Source organism: Nerophis lumbriciformis, linkage group LG30 (genome assembly GCF_033978685.3).
Source record: "Nerophis lumbriciformis linkage group LG30, RoL_Nlum_v2.1, whole genome shotgun sequence".
NCBI classification, from domain to species: Eukaryota; Metazoa; Chordata; class Actinopteri; order Syngnathiformes; family Syngnathidae; genus Nerophis; species Nerophis lumbriciformis.
In genome coordinates, this window is record NC_084577.2 from 23,271,192 (window position 1) to 23,291,285 (window position 20,094).

Sequence of the window (20,094 nt, forward strand, 5' to 3'; positions counted from 1 at the left end):
ATTAGGGATGGGTGCTGTTCACATCTGAACCGATACTGTACCTAATTTTGATAACTGTGCTGTCTAGTTTTATTTAAACATTTGAGTCTCATTTGCAATGCAGTTGCACTTCCAAGACATTCGCCAGCAATACTGAATAGGCTATCTACAGTATAGTATGTGGTCTAACTAGCAAGTAGCTTTTTCCAGGATACAGAATGTGTTATGTCGCGCCCTACAAAGTGTTTATACTGTAAGTATGGTGCTTATTACACACTAGCTGTTTGATTGATCCGTTCAGTTCAGTTTCAGTTTATTTTGAACATGCATACGATACAATGTAATGCATCACATATTTCCAGTTGTTTCATTACAGCACGTCCGAAAAGGAGTAGGAAGAAGCTGAGCTTATTCAGACCTACCCCTTTTCATACCATAGCAGTTTTACCCCATTTCCTTGGTCTCTGTAACAGAACAGTGAATACATAGTAATATATAAATAATATACATAATAAGTAAAGAAATATTAAATACATAAATAATCGTTATCTCAAAAGAAAAAAAAAAGGGTTCAAGATGTTCATCATAATTATTGTTTTGTGTACTTTGTGAACACTTGTAGTTTGAACAGTCTCTTAAACTGAATCATATTGGTGCTTTGTTTGATTTATTCGGTTAATCCATTCCATAATTTAATTCCACCTACTGATATGCTAAAGGTTTTAAGTGTTGTACGAGCATACAAATGTTGTAAAATTCTTCTTAGTTGTAGTTTTCATTACCAAATTTGCAAGTTTTGAAATCCTTATGTAAAGTCGCTAATGCTAAAAGCAGCCTGTCTATGGCAAATCCAATGTAAATTAGCATCAAGATAGCATATTTTGGAAGAGTGGAGGCTTACTTTTACATTCAAGCGTATTCTACCAAGCATACTTGCTTTGTTGGTGTTGAAAATTGCTACATTACTTAGACCAGGGGTCGGCAACCCGCGGCTCTGGAGCCGCATGCGGCTCTTTGATCACTCTGATGCGGGGGGAGGGGGGGGGGGGGGTAGCGGGGGTGTAATGTAGCCCAGAAGAGTTAGGGATACATGGGATTCTGGGTATTTGTTCTGTTGTGTTTATGTTGTGTTACAGTGCGGATGTTCTGCCGAAATGTGTTTGTCATTCTTGTTTGGTGTGGGTTCACAGTGTGGCGCATATTAGTAAGAGGGTTAAAGTTGTTTAAACGGGCACCCTCAGTGTGACCTGTATGGCTGTTGAACAAGTATGTATGGCATTCACTTGAGTATGTCTGCAGAAACCGCATACAACATGTGACTCGGCTGGCAAGCTGTTCGTACAGGTTGTAGAGGGCGCTAAAGGCAGTGCCATCATAGCACGCCCTTATTATTGTTGTTTGGGTGAAAAATCAGCAGACATTCGAGAGAATAGTTGCTCTGAAATTCGGGAGTCTCCCGGAAAAATTGGGAGGGTTGGCAAGTGTGATGCTGTCAAGCGGCATTCGTATAAAACTTGCGAGCCCCCCCCCATCTCCCGAATTCGGATGTCTCAAGGTTGGCAAGTATGAGAATATGCAAAACAGTAATCAGAGTAAAGGGTGGCTTTTTTTGAAGAAACTAGAATACAAAACATGTTTTTAGTTATTTCACCTATTTTTGTTAAGTACATAACTCCACATGTGTTCATTCATAGTTTTGATGCCTTCAGTGACAATCTACAATGTAAATAGTCATGAAAATAAAGAAAACGCATTGAATGAGAGGGTGTGTCCAAACTTTTGGCCTGTACTGTATCATAAAACCTTAATGGAGGTGTTTGAATGCCTTTGTCGGCAGAATGGAGTATCACAGTCTCCGTTGTAAGCAGACTTTTAATCACATTTTTTACTATTTAGGATGCATTAAAAAAATTAAGATTGCGAATGATAGGCAAAATTCCCCCAAAAAGTGCAGTTCCACTTTAAAGGAACCGTTCAAAAGACTCGATTTGTTCACGTACGTCACATCTCTACACCACAAGGCCCACGTTTGTCCGTATTCTAAACTGACAGGTCAAACTAAGACGCTAAACAGGACATGAAAACCATGATTGTAACAGACTTTTTTTCTGTCCGGTTTATGCACATTTCATCCTGCGAACATCTGGGACACTTTTGGCCGGATTATATCTGATGCTCACCAAAGACAGCGAATAAAGCTGCTGTGCCTTGGAGAATTACTGTGGATTAAAGAAGCATATTACACTGCGTTGTTAGCGGAAAAAGAGTCTCTGCAGCAGTGTGTGTGTGTGTGTGTGTGTGTGTTTCTAAGAAGGGGCCTTAAGCAGCTCTTAGAAGCCTGTAATTCTAAATGACTGTGCCCTACTTCAAAGCCTGAGAAACTGCTTTTTTGACAATGCTCAACTCATGTACAGTATAACAGTGATGTGCATTTATAATGACGCACCTCCTCGACTGAAATAGCAGTATTTTCATCTATTTAAATAGAAATACATGTTGCATAAGAGGAGTGGAGGCTTTTCCCCTCGATTGCCATCTCTGTGTCACACCCAGTCTTTGTTGCACTGCAGTGGTCTCACATGCACAGTGTGGGAGTATTATATTCATCAGTCTGGGAGGAACAACCAGAAGGTGAACCATGTGTAGAAATCGGGATGGATTCTTGGAGAGGTGCCAGTTGACTTACACAGCCAAGGTGCCCCCGAAGAACTGCTCTTATTTTTAGATATAGGAATGCTGACATCAAGGCTTGTCTTTGCTGTTTGGCTAGTTGTGTGTGTGTGGGGGTGTGGGTGTGTGTGTATGTGTGTCTGTATTTCTACCCTTCTTGAGATATCAAGAAGAGACCTTCCATACATACTTGCCAACCCTCCTGGATTTTCCGGGAGACTCCCGAAATTCAGCGCCTCTGCCGAAAACCTCCCGGGACAAATTTTCTCCAGAAAATCTCCCGAAATTCAGGCGGAGCTGGAGGCCACGCCCCTTCCAGCTCCATGCGGACCTGAGTGACGTGTTGACAGCCTGTTCACACGTCCGCTTTCCCACAATTTAAACAGCTAATGATCGAGGGTGAGTTCTTGGTTTCTTATGTGGGTTTATTGTACGGCAGTTTCATTAACGTCCTCCCAGCGCGGTAACAACACACAACAACAGCATTTCATCTACATAAAGCAGTTCGTCTGCCGTAAACAGCAATGTTGTGATACTTTTAAACAGGACAATACTGCCATCTACTGTACATGCATATGTGACCCACCCATAATGTGTCACATTTTTGTGTTGATTTATTTATTTTATTTTGTGGTTTGAATTCGTTTTTGGAGCTGTCATTCCACATTTATCAGTATTCACATTGGTCAGTAGGGGGCAGTAGGGCGTTTCTTCCCAATTGAATGCTATCACCTGCAGACCGGAAGTGTCTTGTCATTCTGATGAGCGCGACCAGTCTGTGAACAATTGAAACGTCCTGTGTGCTTTTTCCTCCTGTATAACAGGTTAGTTTTGGTGAATCAACTCACTGAATAATATCCATGTGATCTTTATAAGTTTAAGTACACATTCTGATGGTGGAGCCTAACTCTAAAGTGTTTGTGAGTTGTAGTTTGTATTTGTGAATAAATCCAGTGCACAGCTGCAGTAATCAATACAAAATGGCAACTTGAGTACGCAATGTTTATATAGGAACTTCTGATCCTAATTCAGACTCCCAAATTAGAGCTCCTGTTTTCTTATTGATTTTATAATGTATATTTGTATAATGTGTGTGTTCTGAAATAGTGACAGAGAATAGAACAAGGATGGACAATTCAACCCTTAACTCAACAATGAGTAGATGAGTGTTATGTGTGTGTTTATGTGTAAATAAATGAACACTGAAATTCAAGTATTTATTTTATTTATTTATATATATATATATAAATAAATAATTTATTATATATATATATACGTAATAAAATATATATATATATATATATATATATATATATATATATATATATATATATATATATATATATATATATATATATATATAGCTAGAATTCACTGAAAGCCAAATACTTTTTATATATATATATCTTAACCACGCCCCCCACCCCACCCCCGACCACGCCCCCCACCCCCCACCCCCACCTCCCGAAATCGGAGGTCTCAAGGTTGGCAAGTATGCTTCCATATGAGGAGGTTTGAACAAGTGATGACATAAATCATGGTCCCAATATGGAAAACCATTGCATCTAATAGAGAATGTCTCATTTGCACCCATGGTGGTGAAATCTATCGAAATGAGGGTGGTCCCAAAAAGGAGGGATTTTTCAAATTGACTGTAAGTCGGTTTTAAAAGTGATCCCCCTCTGGTCAACATATGAAATAACAAGTGTGTATAAGAAATTGAAATGCGCCCCGTTTGGCTCAAATTGTATTTATTTTTAAATATATATATACATATATATATATGTATATATATATATATATATATATATATATATATATATATATATATATATATATATATATACATATATATATATATATATATACATATATATATATATATATATATATATATATATATATATATATATATATATATATATATATATATATATATGTGTTATAGACATACTGTAATAACGAAGTAAATAATGAAGAATACAATTCCAAACAAAAAATGAACTAGAAGCAGTCTTTTTCTCACAATGTGTCGACTTTTTCCTTATAAAATTGGGAACAATTTCTCATGTTCTTTCTGTTTCTGTAATATTGCAATATTTTCTCGTAAAATTATTACTTTTTTTAATGTAAAATTATTATTTTTTAATGCAAAATGGTGACATTTGTGATATACAATTCTGACTTGTATCACAATATCGCCAATTTTTTTTTGTTGTTCTTGTAAAATAGTGACTTTTTTTTGAGGAAAATTATGACTTCTGTCATAATTTTGCCAAGTAAACTTCAGATTATTATTATAATATTGCCAACGTTTTTAAGTTGTCTTATAAACTTGTGACTTTTGTCAAGTAAAATTGTGACTATTTTCATAAAATTGCCAAAATGTTAAGCTTTTCTTGTAAAATTGTGACTGTTGAGTAAAATTCCAACTTTTATTATAATATTTCAAAAATGTTCAGTTTTTCTTATACAATTTTGAGTAAAATTACGACTTTTATTATAATACAGCCAAAATTCTTCTTGTGAAATTGTGACCTTTTTCCTGTGAAATTCCAACTAATTTTTCACAACAAGCTTTTTTATATTTGCATAGTATGTATATATTATTAATGTTGTAAATACACATCTTTATATATCTAGATCCTAAAGAGGTAGGCATTATTCGGAGGTCTCAAGAAGGTAGAGAAATACAAGAGTGTGTGTGTGTGTGTGTGTGTGTGTGCGTGTGTGTGCGTGTGTGTGTGTGTGTGTGTGGGCCACGGAGAGATCCAAACACATTTAGGAGTCTTTGTTTACTCGGTGGTGTATCAGCGGAAGAGGCAGCTGACAGTTAACAAAGTAAAAGCACAGGGGAGACTAGGATAAAAACCGGAAGAAAAAAAAGAAGATCAAGGAAAACAGAATGTAAGACATTCATATATAGCACAAATAGTCCAATAAACCATATTTAATTAAGCACAGAGTCTCCTACAGTCACTGCATGGGTGTGTCCTGATACAACTTTTTGACTCCCGATACCAATACTAGAGCCTGGAGTAAGCCAATTGATGCGATACGATATTAGCAGGACCCATACTTGTATTGTTTGGAATGTTAAAAATATTTGATCAAGTGAAATTAGTCAAATAGAGAACAATGGCAGGTATAACAAACAACGATTTATGATTAACAGTTAGGAATGGACTTGTGCTGTCTTTAAGTTCAAGTGTAGTGGTTATTGTGTTGGGTGACACCTAGTGGTGACAGTAATTCATTAAGTTAAGCTCGTAACGCAGTAAGTTGAACGATGTGGACACGATTGTTACTGGATACTTTCTAGTATGTTTCTGCCTTGGAGAATTTGTATTTGTAAGTCATATGCAAGTATAATTATTTGATAATTGATTATATTTGCACATGTGATGCAATATTGTTCAATTTAATTATCATTCACATTCCTGGGGATTCAAATGTGTTAAAAAATGTTTTTTTTAAATATGTATTTTTATTTATTAAACATTTAACACTGAGCTGTGCTGTCCAGTTGTATCTTGTTTTCTTACACTTCTGTCTCATTTGTAAGTACTGTATTATGAAGTAGACTTTGCATGCAGTTGCAATTCCAAGACGTTAGATGGCAGTAGTGTGTCGGTGTGTTGCCCAAATAGGAAGTAGTCTTTGCCATGAAGTCGAATGTACCAGTCTTGTATTCTGTTGACTCCTACTGTATACGAAAACATTTATATGCTATGGTAGAAACATTTAGACATTGGTTTAGTCAGGAAGGAACCTACTGTACTCTGCCTTTAGTCTTTGAATCCAACCTAACATACGATGCTTTGGCCTCGAGATTTAGACCTGCTACGAATGTGAACTGCCTTTTGAGATGCTTGACCTTTTCAAAATAAATCTAAGAAAGACAATTTTGTTTGACCTCCAATTGATTATAAACGTTCCAAAACACTTTAAAGTGTTTTAACTCAAACTATTGCACTTATTACGCACCAGCTGTTTGATTGTAATGTGCATTTTAGTTGTAGTTTTCAATACCGAACTTAAAATCGCCATGTGAAATCGCTTATGCTAATTAGTAGCACGCCAATGGTAAATTCTATCGACCTGCATCGAGCTAGTGCATTTTAAAAAGTGGAGCCTTATGTCATAATCTGTGGTCTGGATAATGTTTTTGTTATTTTTTGTTAGTTTTGGACTCTTTTAGTTCCTGTTTGCGCTCCCTTGTTTGTTTAGTTACCATGGCGACTTATTAGTTTCACCTGCCTCATGTGTTCGGGACACGCACCTGCTCTAATCAAGAGACTATTATGTAAGCCTGTCTTCGCCAGTTAGTCGTCCTGGCGTCATTGCTCTTTTCATGCCACAGTTTCATGCTTAATTCATGCTGCTCGTTCCATGTCCGATTCCAAGTTTTTGCTAGTTATTTGTTTCATGCCACAGTAACTCTTGTTTGTTCTATGCCATTGTTTGGTTAGTTGTTTCATGTCTATAGTTTCATGTCCTAAGTTCTTGCCTTAGCTTCCGTGTGCGATGGGCACGCTTGCCTTCGGGTTGTTTTTCTGTTTTTTGTACCCTTTTGAGTTTTGAATAATTAAATATGTTCCTCCTACCTTCACGACTTGTCTGGAATAGTCCGATTGCCTCCCGGGAGAACAAACCTTGCAGTAAGCTGCGACCCCCCCGTCATGACAACTTACTGTACATTAGAGTGCCTTCTTCCTGCTTTGTCGCTATGAAAAATGAACATTACCGAGAAGCCAATTGTTTTCCCGCCAAATGTTTGAGCCGGTGCTGAGTCTGCAATCGGACGCGACATCTTGTGTAACAAAGGTATCTGAATATGGTTACTTTTTGCTTTTACATGATTCATACCCGGTAAAACAGAGACTCCGGCCGGTACCTACCTAAAAATAACTAATTCCATCCCTACCTTTTACGTATGTCTAGTTAGTGTGCTTAGCTGTTGTGTAGCTGCTAGCTCCTAGTAGCCTATAGTCCAGCACAAGGGTGTTCAAACTCTGTGACTTGGGCTAAAAAAAAATTGGTTGAGGGCCAAATACATGTACATATTTTATGAATAGGATGGTTATATAATTCATATAATTGGATATTATGAGTATGTGAAAGATTGACTCCTCCCTTGTTTACTAACGACCTTGTTGCAAATTATGAATTATCATCACACATGAAGGTTTTTTAATCATTTAGAAATATTAAGCAGCTAAAATGCGCTAAACATGGATAAGTGTGGAGAGTGTTTTACATTTTTCCCATCATGCACTCTAATGAATGGGGGTAATTTTTTTTATTTATTTTTTTTTTTATGGTGTTTGGACGTTTTTCATAATATCCACAGTGTTCAGTGAGCAGGTTGTGTTATGTGTGTTGACCTTTATGCTAGTTGCTTTTTTTTGCACCATGACTAGGGAAGGTTGTTTGGATTTTGTCATAAGTAAATGCTGTGCTATTGTTAATTTCAAGGGGCATTGATCTGATTTACTCACATTGTCCACAAGATGGCAGCAAATACATGGCATTCAGAGACCACCTGCGATTTTAGATTAATTTAAAGCGCTCCACACTTGGCCCACGGGCATTAGTTTGGACACCCCTCGCCCTGCGTGTTTTGGAATTGTGTGTTTATTGAAAGACATTTAGATTTTAACTTCAACTTTGCACACGTAAACACGCTGCAGGACTGCTTGTATCAGAGCGCTGATATCGGACATGATCCGGTATGATCTCAGACCGATGTTGGATCAGGACACTCCTAGTCAGGCTCACAAAACCCTTCAAGCGAGCTGACCTGCAACCCCAATCCAAACACCACTGAGTCCAAATCACTAACTATCAGTGCTGCTGGTGAACATTTAACTCCAGGTCACAGTAAGGCAGTAATAAAAGAGAACATGCTGACCTCAGCACCTTTTCATCACCATTGTCTTACTTCAAAGTACAGGAAGTAGTTCTGCGTTCCTATAGGCAGCACATCTGCTTTTTGAGGATTATGGTGTTTACGTCGGAACTCCCAGGTGGCAAACCACGTAAGATGCAGCGCTGAGGAGCACACATGTGAGGGAGGAGGGCGTTTTCTGTCAACAAACGCTGACACTGGCGCTCAGCCGTCACACGTGCACGCGCACAGGCACGCACACACCATCCCCCTCTCAGGCCTGCCTCTGTATCAGACAACAATCCTACTCATATGGATTACTAAAGCCCCAGCGTGTATGGATTATAACCATGATGGAGGTTCGCAACCATCCTTTTAATGCTCCTCTCTGTGTGTGTTTGTGTATGTGCATGTGTGTGTGTGTGTTTGTGTGTGTGAGATACAATGAATAGTTTGTCATTAAAGGTTAGATAACAGGCCACACAATTATCTATTAAAGTCAGTGTTTCTCAAATAGCAGGGCAAGCTCATGGAGGTTGGTGTGTCTTCATTACAAAAGCTTTTTTTACACTGAGGTAATGTAACTGAAATTTTTTGCGTTTAAATTTTGTTAACTCTTTTTTTTTTTAACATCAAAGTATGCTGACAATTTTATTGAAAAACAATTAGTGAGTAAAATGTGTGTTTAAAAATTACCTGTTTATAGAGATGTCCGATAATGGCTTTTTTTGCCGATATCCGATATTGTCCAACTCTTAATTACCGATTCCGATATCAACCGATACCGATATATACAGTCGTGGAATTAACACATTATTATGCCTAATTTTGTTGTGATGCCCCGCTGGATGCATTAAACAATGTAACAAGGTTTTCCAAAATAAATCAACTCAAGTTATGGAAAAAAATGCCAACATGGCACTGCCATATTTATTATTGAAGTCACAAAGTGCATTATTTTTTTTAACATGCCTCAAAACAGCAGCTTGGAATTTGGGACATGCTCTCCCTGAGAGAGCATGAGGAGGTTAAGGTGGGCGGGGTTGGGGTGGGCGGTGTTGAGGTGGGAGGGTAGGAGGTAGCAGGGGGTGTATATTGTAGCGTCCTGGAAGAGTTAGTGCTGCAAGGGGTTCTGGGTATTTGTTCTGTTGTGTTTATGTTGTGTTACGGTGCGGATGTTCTCCCGAAATGTGTTTGTCATTCTTCTGTGGTGTGGGTTCACAGTGTGGCGCATATTTGTAACAGTGTTGAAGTTGTTTATACGGCCACCCTCAGTGTGACCTGTATGGCTGTTGACCAAGTGCATACTTCGTCAACAGCATTCACTTGCATTCACTTGTGTGTGTGAAAAGCCGTAGATATTATGTGATTGGGCCGGCACGCAAAGGAAGTGCCTTTAAGGTTTATTGGCGCTCTGTACTTCTCCCTACGTCCGTGTAACACTCCGTTCAGCGGCGTTTTAAAAAGTCATACATTTTACTTTTTGAAACCGATACCGATAATTTCTGATATCACATTTTAAAGCATTTATCGGCATCTGTTCCTGTTAATATATGATGTTTTTTTTTAAATCTGTGTGTTTTTATTCAGTGTAATATATATATATATATATATATATATATATATATATATATATATATATATATATATATATAGTGGATAAAAAATGCAGTGTAAAAAATATTTGTTGCTTCAAATCTCAAGACCCAGTCCCGATAAATTAAGACTTAGTCTTAATTGCCCATTTAATCATGCCCACTACACCCATGCACTAAAATCAGTGGTTCTCTGTTATTTTCTGTCAATTATTTTCTGATTTTCCAAATTTGATTTAAGTTTTGAAGCAGCACATTTTTCACACACTGAATTTATAAAAACACACAACTTTTGTTCACAAAATTCAATACAAATATTAGCATAGTTTAATGTAAAAATTGTTTTACAAAATGCATCCATCAATATACTACCGCTTGTCCCTATTTCTACTCTTATTTTTACACTGATCTTTTTTCACACACTGAATTTTTAAATACACAAATTTTAATTCAATGCAAATATTAGCATAGTTTGATGTCAAAATTGTTGACAAAATTCATCCATCCATTCTCTACCACTTGTCCATTTTTTTAATACTTATTTTTTTACACTGATTGTTTTACTTTCCCCAATGAATTTTTAATTACACAAATGTTGTAAAAAAAATGTGTTCATTCAATGCAAATGCCAGCATAATTTGATGTAAAAAAAAAAAGATTTTCAAAAAATTAATCCATCCATTTACTACCGCTTGTCCCTTCTTCTACACTTTTTTTTAACAGTATTTTTTCTACACACTGAATTTTTAAACACACAAATATTTTAACAAATGTTAATTCAATACAAATATCAGCATAATGTGATGTCAAAAAAGTTTACAAAATTCATCCATCTATCTTGTCCAGGGTGTACCCCGCCTTCCGCCCGATTGTAGCTGAGATAGGCTCCAGCGCCCCCCGCGACCCCAAAGGGAATAAGCGGTAGAAAATGGATGGATGGGATGGATGGATCCATCCATCCATTTTCTACCGCTTGTCCCTTTTATACTTATTTTTTTTACATTCCCCACTGAATTATTAAACACACACAATTTGCTATTCAATACAAATATCAGCATAGTTTGTAAAAAATGTTTACAAAATTCATTCATCCATTAATATTCTACCGCTTGTCCCTCTTTTCTACACTTATTTTTTTATACACACTAAATTTTGCTAACAGATGTTTATTCAATAAAAAAAATATCAGCATAATTTGATGTAAAAAAATGTTCACAAAATTCATCCTTCCATTAATATTTTACCGCTTGTCCCTTTTTCTACACTTTTTTTTTTACACACTGAATTTTCAAACACACAAGTTTTGCTGACACATTTTTGTTCAATGCAAATGTCAGCATAATTTGGATTTTAAAAAATTCACAAAATTCATACATCCATTAATATTCTACTGCTTGTCCCTTTTTTCTACACTTATTTTTTTTACACACTAAATTTTGAAACACACACATTTTGCTAACAGATGTTTATTCAATAAAAAAATATCAGCATAATTTGATGTCAAAAAATATTCACAAAATTCATCCATCCATTAATATTCTACTGCTTGTCCCTTTTTCTACACTTATTCTTTTTTTACACACTGAATTTTTAAACATACAAGTTTTGCTGACACATTTTTCACAAAATTCATCCATCAATTAATATTCTACCGCTTGTCCCTTTTTTCTACACACTAAATTTTGAAACACACAAATTTTGCTAACAGATGTTTATTCAATAAAAAAATATCAGCATAATTTGATGTCGAAAAATGTTTACAAAATTCATCCATCCATTAATATTCTACCGCTTGTCCCTTTTTTATACACACTAAATTTTGAAACACACACATTTTGCTAAAAGATGTTTATTCAATAAAAAAATATCAGCATAATGTGATGTCGAAAAATGTTTACAAAATTCATCCATCCATTAATATTCTACCGCTTGTCCCTTTTTTCTACACTTAATTTTTTCTACACACTAAATTTTGAAACACACAAATTTTGCTAACAGATGTTTATTCAATAAAAAAATATCAGCATAATTTGATGTCGAAAAATGTTTACAAAATTCATCCATCCATTAATGTTCTACCTCTTGTCCATTTTTTCTACATTTATTTTTTTATACACACTAAATTTTGAAACACACACATTTTGCTAACAGATGTTTATTCAATAAAAAAATATCAGCATAATTTGATGTCGAAAAATGTTTACAAAATTCATCCATCCATTAATATTCTACCGCTTGTCCCTTTTTTCTACACTCAATTTTTTATACACACTAAATTTTGAAACACACAAATTTTGCTAACAGATGTTTATTCAATAAAAAAATATCAGCATAATTTGATGTCGAAAAATGTTTACAAAATTCATCCATCCATTAATATTCTACCGCTTGTCCCTTTTTTCTACACTTATTTTTTTATACACACTAAATTTTGAAACACAAATTTTGCTAACAGATGTTTATTCAATAAAAAAATATCAGCATAATTTGATGTCGAAAAATGTTTACAAAATTCATCCATCCATTAATATTCTACCGCTTGTCCCTTTTTTCTACACTTATTTTTTTATACACACTAAATTTTGAAACACACAAATTTTGCTAAAAGATGTTTATTCAATAAAAAAATATCAGCATAATTTGATGTCGAAAAATGTTTACAAAATTCATCCATCCATTAATATTCTACCGCTTGTCCCTTTTTTCTACACTCAATTTTTTATACACACTAAATTTTGAAACACACAAATTTTGCTAACAGATGTTTATTCAATAAAAAAATATCAGCATAATTTGATGTCGAAAAATGTTTACAAAATTCATCCATCCATTAATATTCTACCGCTTGTCCCTTTTTTCTACACTTATTTTTTTATACACACTAAATTTTGAAACACACAAATTTTGCTAACAGATGTTTATTCAATAAAAAAATATTAGCATAATTTGATGTCGAAAAATGTTTACAAAATTAATCCATCCATTAATGTTCTACCTCTTGTCCATTTTTTCTACATTTATTTTTTTATACACACTAAATTTTGAAACACACACATTTTGCTAACAGATGTTTATTCAATAAAAAAATATCAGCATAATTTGATGTCGAAAAATGTTTACAAAATTCATCCATCCATTAATATTCTACCGCTTGTCCCTTTTTTCTACACTCAATTTTTTATACACACTAAATTTTGAAACACACAAATTTTGCTAACAGATGTTTATTCAATAAAAAAATATCAGCATAATTTGATGTCGAAAAATGTTTACAAAATTCATCCATCCATTAATATTCTACCGCTTGTCCCTTTTTTCTACACTTATTTTTTTATACACACTAAATTTTGAAACACAAATTTTGCTAACAGATGTTTATTCAATAAAAAAATATCAGCATAATTTGATGTCGAAAAATGTTTACAAAATGTATCCATCCATTAATATTCTACCTCTTGTCCCTTTTTTCTACACTTATTTTTTTATACACACTAAATTTTGAAACACACAAATTTTGCTAACAGATGTTTATTCAATAAAAAAATATCAGCATAATTTGATGTCGAAAAATGTTTACAAAATTCATCCATCCATTAATATTCTACCGCTTGTCCCTTTTTTCTACACTTATTTTTTTATACACACTAAATTTTGAAACACAAATTTTGCTAACAGATGTTTATTCAATAAAAAAATATCAGCATAATTTGATGTCGAAAAATGTTTACAAAATGTATCCATCCATTAATATTCTACCTCTTGTCCCTTTTTTCTACACTTATTTTTTTATACACACTAAATTTTGAAACACAAATTTTGCTAACAGATGTTTATTCAATAAAAAAATATCAGCATAATTTGATGTCGAAAAATGTTTACAAAATTCATCCATCCAATAATATTCTACCGTTTGTCCCTTTTTTCTACACTTATTTTTTTCTACACACTAAATTTTGAAACACACTAATTTTGCTAACAGATGTTTATTCAATTAAAAAATATCAGCATAATTTGATGTCAAAAAATATTCACAAAATTCATCCATCCATTAATATTCTACTGCTTGTCCCTTTTTTTACACTTATTCTTTTTTTACAAACTGAATTTTTAAACATACAAGTTTTGCTAACAGATGTTTATTCAATAAAAAAATATCAGCATAATTTGATGTCGAAAAATGTTTACAAAATTCATCCATCCATTAATATTCTACCGCTTGTCCCTTTTTTCTACACTTATTTTTTTATACACACTAAATTTTGAAACACACAAATTTTGCTAACAGATGTTTATTCAATAAAAAAATATCAGCATAATTTGATGTCGAAAAATGTTTACAAAATTCATCCATCCATTAATATTCTACCTCTTGTCCCTTTTTTCTACACTTATTTTTTTATACACACTAAATTTTGAAACACACAAATTTTGCTAACAGATGTTTATTCAATAAAAAAATATCAGCATAATTTGATGTCGAAAAATGTTTACAAAATGTATCCATCCATTAATATTCTACCTCTTGTCCCTTTTTTCTACACTTATTTTTTTATACACACTAAATTTTGAAACACACAAATTTTGCTAACAGATGTTTATTCAATTAAAAAAATATCAGCATCATATGATGTAAAAAAAAAAATATTTACAAAATTCATCCATCCATTAATATTCTACTGCTTGTCCCTTTTTCTACACGTATTCTTTTTTTTACAAACTGAATTTTTAAACATACAAGTTTTGCTGACACATTTTTCACAAAATTCATCCATCAATTAATATTCTACCGCTTGTCCCTTTTTTCTACACTTATTTTTTTAACACACTAAATTTTGAAACACAAATTTTGCTAACAAATGTTTATTCAATAAAAAAATATCAGCATAATTTGATGTTGAAAAATGTTTACAAAATTCATCCATCCATTAATATTCTACCGCTTGTCCCTTTTTTCTACACTTAATTTTTTCTACACACTAAATTTTGAAACACACAAATTTTGCTAACAGATGTTTATTCAATTAAAAAAATATCAGCATCATTTGATGTAAAAAAAACTTTCACAAAATTCACCCATCCATCAATTTACTACCGATTGTCCCTTTTTTTTTTACACTGATATATTTTTTATTACACACTGAATTTTTAAACACACAAGTTTTGCTGACACATTTTTCACAAAATTCATCCATCAATTAATATTCTACCGCTTGTCCCTTTTTTCTACACTTATTTTTTTATACACACTAAATTTTGAAACACACAAATTTTGCTAACAGATGTTTATTCAATAAAAAAATATCAGCATAATTTGATGTCGAAAAATGTTTACAAAATTCATCCATCAATTAATATTCTACAGCTTGTCCCTTTTTTATACACACTAAATTTTGAAACACACAAATTTTGCTAACAGATGTTTATTCAATAAAAAAATATCAGCATAATATGATGTCGAAAAATGTTTACAAAATTCATCCATCCATTAATATTCTACCGCTTGTCCCTTTTTTCTACACTTAATTTTTTCTACACACTAATTTTTGAAACACACAAATTTTGCTAACAGATGTTTATTCAATTAAAAAAATATCAGCATCATTTGATGTAAAAAAAACTTTCACAAAATTCACCCATCCATCAATTTACTACTGATTGTCCCTTTTTTTTTTACACTGGTATATTTTTTATTACACACTGAATTTTTAAAACACACAAGTTTTGTTGACACATTTTTATTCAATGCAAATGTCAGCATAATTTGGATTAAAAAAAAATCCCAAAATTCATCCATCCATTCATCCAATTTCTACTGCATAAAAGTTCAGTTACATAATTCCAGTGTAATAAAGATACAAATTAACCTCCATATGGAGCCCCTTGGGTGGGGCGCCATGATATGTGCAGGGGGGCGTGAGAGGCGTATATCTTGACACATACCGATAAATAAATAGACATCCACTCAAAAATGATGTACCCTTGAAAAATGTAACGCATGAGCAAGTTTAAAACAACTCCTTGTATGCAGTGCTTCTTAAATAGTGGCCGGGCTTTCGGCTTTTTTGAGAACAGCTGATTTAAGTGCATGTGTGTAGCTGACATGATTAAATAGGCAATATAGCCCCAAGCAGATGATGTCATCACGTCCAGGAAGTGCAGCATGACATCATCATGTAGTCATTGTGTGTGACATTGATCCACGCTGGAGACTATTAACAAGCTGCCAGTCAGCTGGCCATGATTGTTATTTTAAAACAACACGGATTAAAAAAAAGCCTGATGAAGCTCAAGGAGAAAGAGGCCTCCATGCAGATGAATAGAAACCATTCATTCCTCATCCAGGACAATAAAAACTAATCTATTGGATAGGAGGCGTGGCATTAGGCGCTCTCACCTGAGCATCGTCTCTGCAAGGAGAGGATCTCCCGGTGGAGCCCGTGGAGCAAAGTGAGATGCTCCTGCCTGAGGAACACCACGCTCCTCTCCAGGCTCTCCAGCTGCCGGCCCACGCTGCTCTCCTCAGCCATGTCGGGAGGACGACGTGCTCATGGGAGCTCCAGGAGAAGTCGTTGCTGTCATTTGGGATGAGAAAGAAACAAATTAGATTTGATGCAGCAGGATGATATAGTTTTATTTATTCATTTATATATTTATTATTCTATTTATTTATTTATTATTAATTAATTAATTAAAGCCAAGTTCTTCATGCAGCTCGGGGTGACCACAAACAACAACAATACACGTACATTTGGCGTCACTCTGAGGAGAGGAGACTCCCAAAGGCTCCAGGGGAGATGTAGCAGGCTGCCGCCTGCATGCAGCTCGATGTGCTCCGGGTATGTAAAGTGCTCATCGGGGACGTCGCCGCGCTGGGACCGAGCATGGCTCCCCGATCTCCGTCACACACCAGGACCGCTTCATGTCGTCAAAGTGCGCACCATCCTCCCTCTCGGATCGCGCCCACTGGAGTGAAGCGTCGGGCGGCTGTGGAGGGATGCGCTGCTCTGCGCTGATTGGCTACTGGGACGACGCCGATGAGATCTCGCGAGATGACCGCGGCACAGCCGATTTGAGCGAGAGGAGTATCCCATAGATATCTTTTTATAAGTATTCTATTACTGGTAAGCATACTATGAATAATATGTGTCCTTTATCATAGCTACACGTATGACAAAAAAACCGCGTGAAAATCAGTGGTATTCAGTGAGGTAAAATGAATTAAATGCGCTGACAGTTCATTGCTCCTGCCAAATGAATTGCACTGAGTGGAGCGGATCACCACTCCAAGATGGCGACCCAGCGTCTCGTCAGCGCCAGTAGGCAGCAGCGCTCGATGCTGCGTCTACTTATAAGATGTCTATGAGTTATCCATACTTAATTGGACTGTAACCACATAATTTCCCTCCATGAACGATTTCATAAAGTCACAATTTTCGAACACTTGTATGTTTAGAATTAAACGGTGTTTAGAGCTAGACGCCGTGTCACGTGAAGGAAACTATCCAATCAGGAAGCTGGCTGACAGAAGCCGGAAACACACATCAAATAATAGCGACAGAAGTTCAAAATGCTTTTTAAAAAGTCCAGAAATGTATTTATGAAACGTTTCACACAAGCCTTACTGTGATAGGAATGATAAAAGGACAGCAGCTGGCGAGAAAGTCCCACCGCTAGTTACTGGCTAGCGAGAGAAGCTAACCATACATGCTATGCTAACCACCGCGTTAGCAGCGTTGCCAGGTAGAAAACGACACAATCGCAACAGATATTACAATTGTCGTATTTTGAGGGAAATGAAACAACATACCCGATATGACGTTGCCAGGAGCATCTGCTACAGTCAAACACGACCACAAACCGTGTATCGCACATCTTATAATGTAGTTTTACCTTTTAAATAAACGAGTTGGAAAACTGGGCCTTAACCTGACTGTAATACCCTAATAATATCAGACCGCTCAATATGTGTCATAGTTGTGTTTATTAAAGGGGTCAAACTATGATACGTTATGGTATTCAGGGAAATACTTACCGTCGTCTGGCAACGCTTTTCTACATCTTTTTTTATTTTCCGATGGTGTGGCGACTGTGAAGTACATTGCTGCCACTCTCAGGTCAATCTTGGTGTTACATCTAATTTACCAAAACGTAAACACAAACATGCAAAACAAGTATTATAACTTTATTGTCACATTAAACAACTTATTTCTTAAACATCGAAATGAGAGTAAGAAATACAAAATAATTTGTGCCGAAATGTACATTGAAGACAGGCTTGTTACACGTTTGCTGTTGTAGGAAATAATATCCAACATATCTCCATTATGCAAATCCTTTAAGTCCACTACAGTGGACGTTTTTGTGCGCGTGTATTTATTTTGCCAGAGTAACACTTCTCGGAAAAAAAATAGCCCCATTATGCAAAACACAAATTATTTTTTTTGCCATATTTTCCATTTTTGTTTTTGTTTCATTCAGTCAAGGTCAAAACAAAAACAACAACAACGTAACATTAAAATAAATCATGAAAGAAAACCAGCAGAGAAAAGTATGAACGTATATTATCTGCACCCTCCCTATTCACACATACATATTACATTTGTTGTTAACTCGGAACACTTATGATGGGAATATTTCTGTCACATACCATACAAAAAAATAAACAAACATAAAAAACAATAATTTACTCCAAATGCAATGTTTTCATCATCATAATTTTTTTTTACAGAAAGAGATGTACTTTGTTTTGTTCCATAAACTTCCTTTTTTTTTTTCTTTTCTTTTTTTTTTAACTGAAATGCTTCTTTCCATTGTTGCTGTTCTAAATGTCAGTTTTACTAAAGATACTCCACCATTTGTCACTCACACCGTTTGGAAAGAAATAGTCCCATTATGTCCACTGTAGTGCACATTTGTTTATTTTGTCTATTTCTTTTGCCAGAATTACACTACTCAGGGAAAAATATCTCTGTTATGCAAAACACATATGTGCACTGCAGTGGACATTTATTTTTGGTCTTTTTCCTTTGCCAGAGTTACACTACTTGTAAAAAAAAAATTTAAATAGCCCCATTATGCAAAACACAAATTATTTTTTTTGCTATATTTTCCATTTTTAATTTTTGTTTTTGTTTCATTCAGTCAAGGTCAAAACAAACAAAAAAACAACAACATAACATTAAAATAAATCATGAAAGAAAACCAGCCGAGAAAAGTACGAACGTATATTATCTGCACCCTCCCTATTCACACATACATATTACAACATTTGTTGTTCAACACAGAACACTTATCATGGCAATATTTCTATTTCACAATACATACAAAATAAACAAACATAAAAACAATCATTTACTCCAAATCAATTTTTTTCATCATCATAATTTTTTTTAACAGAAAGAGATTTACTTTGTTTTGTTCCGTAAACTTACTTTTTTTTTCTTTCTGAAATGCTTCTTTCCATTGTCGCTGTTCTAAATGTCAGTTTCCTAAAGATACTCCACCATTTGTCACTCACACCATTTGGAAATAAATAGCCACATTATGCAAATCATGTATGTCCACTGTAGTGGACATTTGTTTATTTTATCTATTTCTTTTACCAGAATTACATTACTTGGGGAAAAAATGTCTGCAGTGGACATTTGTTTTTTCTCTTTTTTCTTTGCCATAGTTACACTACTTGTAAAACAAATAGTCCCATTATGCAAAAAAAAAAAAAGTCCACTGCAGTGGACATATATTTTTGTTTCCATTTTCTTTTGTCATTTACACCAGTGGTCCCCAACCACCGGGCCGCGGCTTGGAACCGGTCCGTGGATCGATTGGTACCGGGCCGCACAAGAAATAAAATTAATTAAAAAAAAATATTATTATTATTTTTTTTTATTAAATCAACATAAAAAACACAAGATACACTTACAATTAGTGCACCAACCAAACAAAACCTCCCTCCCCCAT

At 34.7% G+C, this 20,094-nt stretch overlaps 1 protein-coding gene across 1 annotated transcript in view; it reads right to left on the minus strand.

Annotated features, from left to right (window-relative positions):
* The window catches only part of ccdc92ba (coiled-coil domain containing 92Ba), a 34,906-nt gene extending 17,238 nt beyond the window's left edge, over positions 1-17,668 (minus strand). The window contains exons 1-2 of the mRNA XM_061925812.1: positions 16,881-17,668; positions 16,529-16,706 (exon numbers count right to left, since the gene is read on the minus strand). Of these exons, the coding sequence (XP_061781796.1) occupies positions 16,529-16,661 (133 nt within the window). The 5' untranslated portion in view covers positions 16,662-16,706; positions 16,881-17,668. The remainder of the gene's footprint in view (positions 1-16,528; positions 16,707-16,880) is intronic.
* Positions 17,669-20,094: the final 2,426 nt, after the last annotated feature.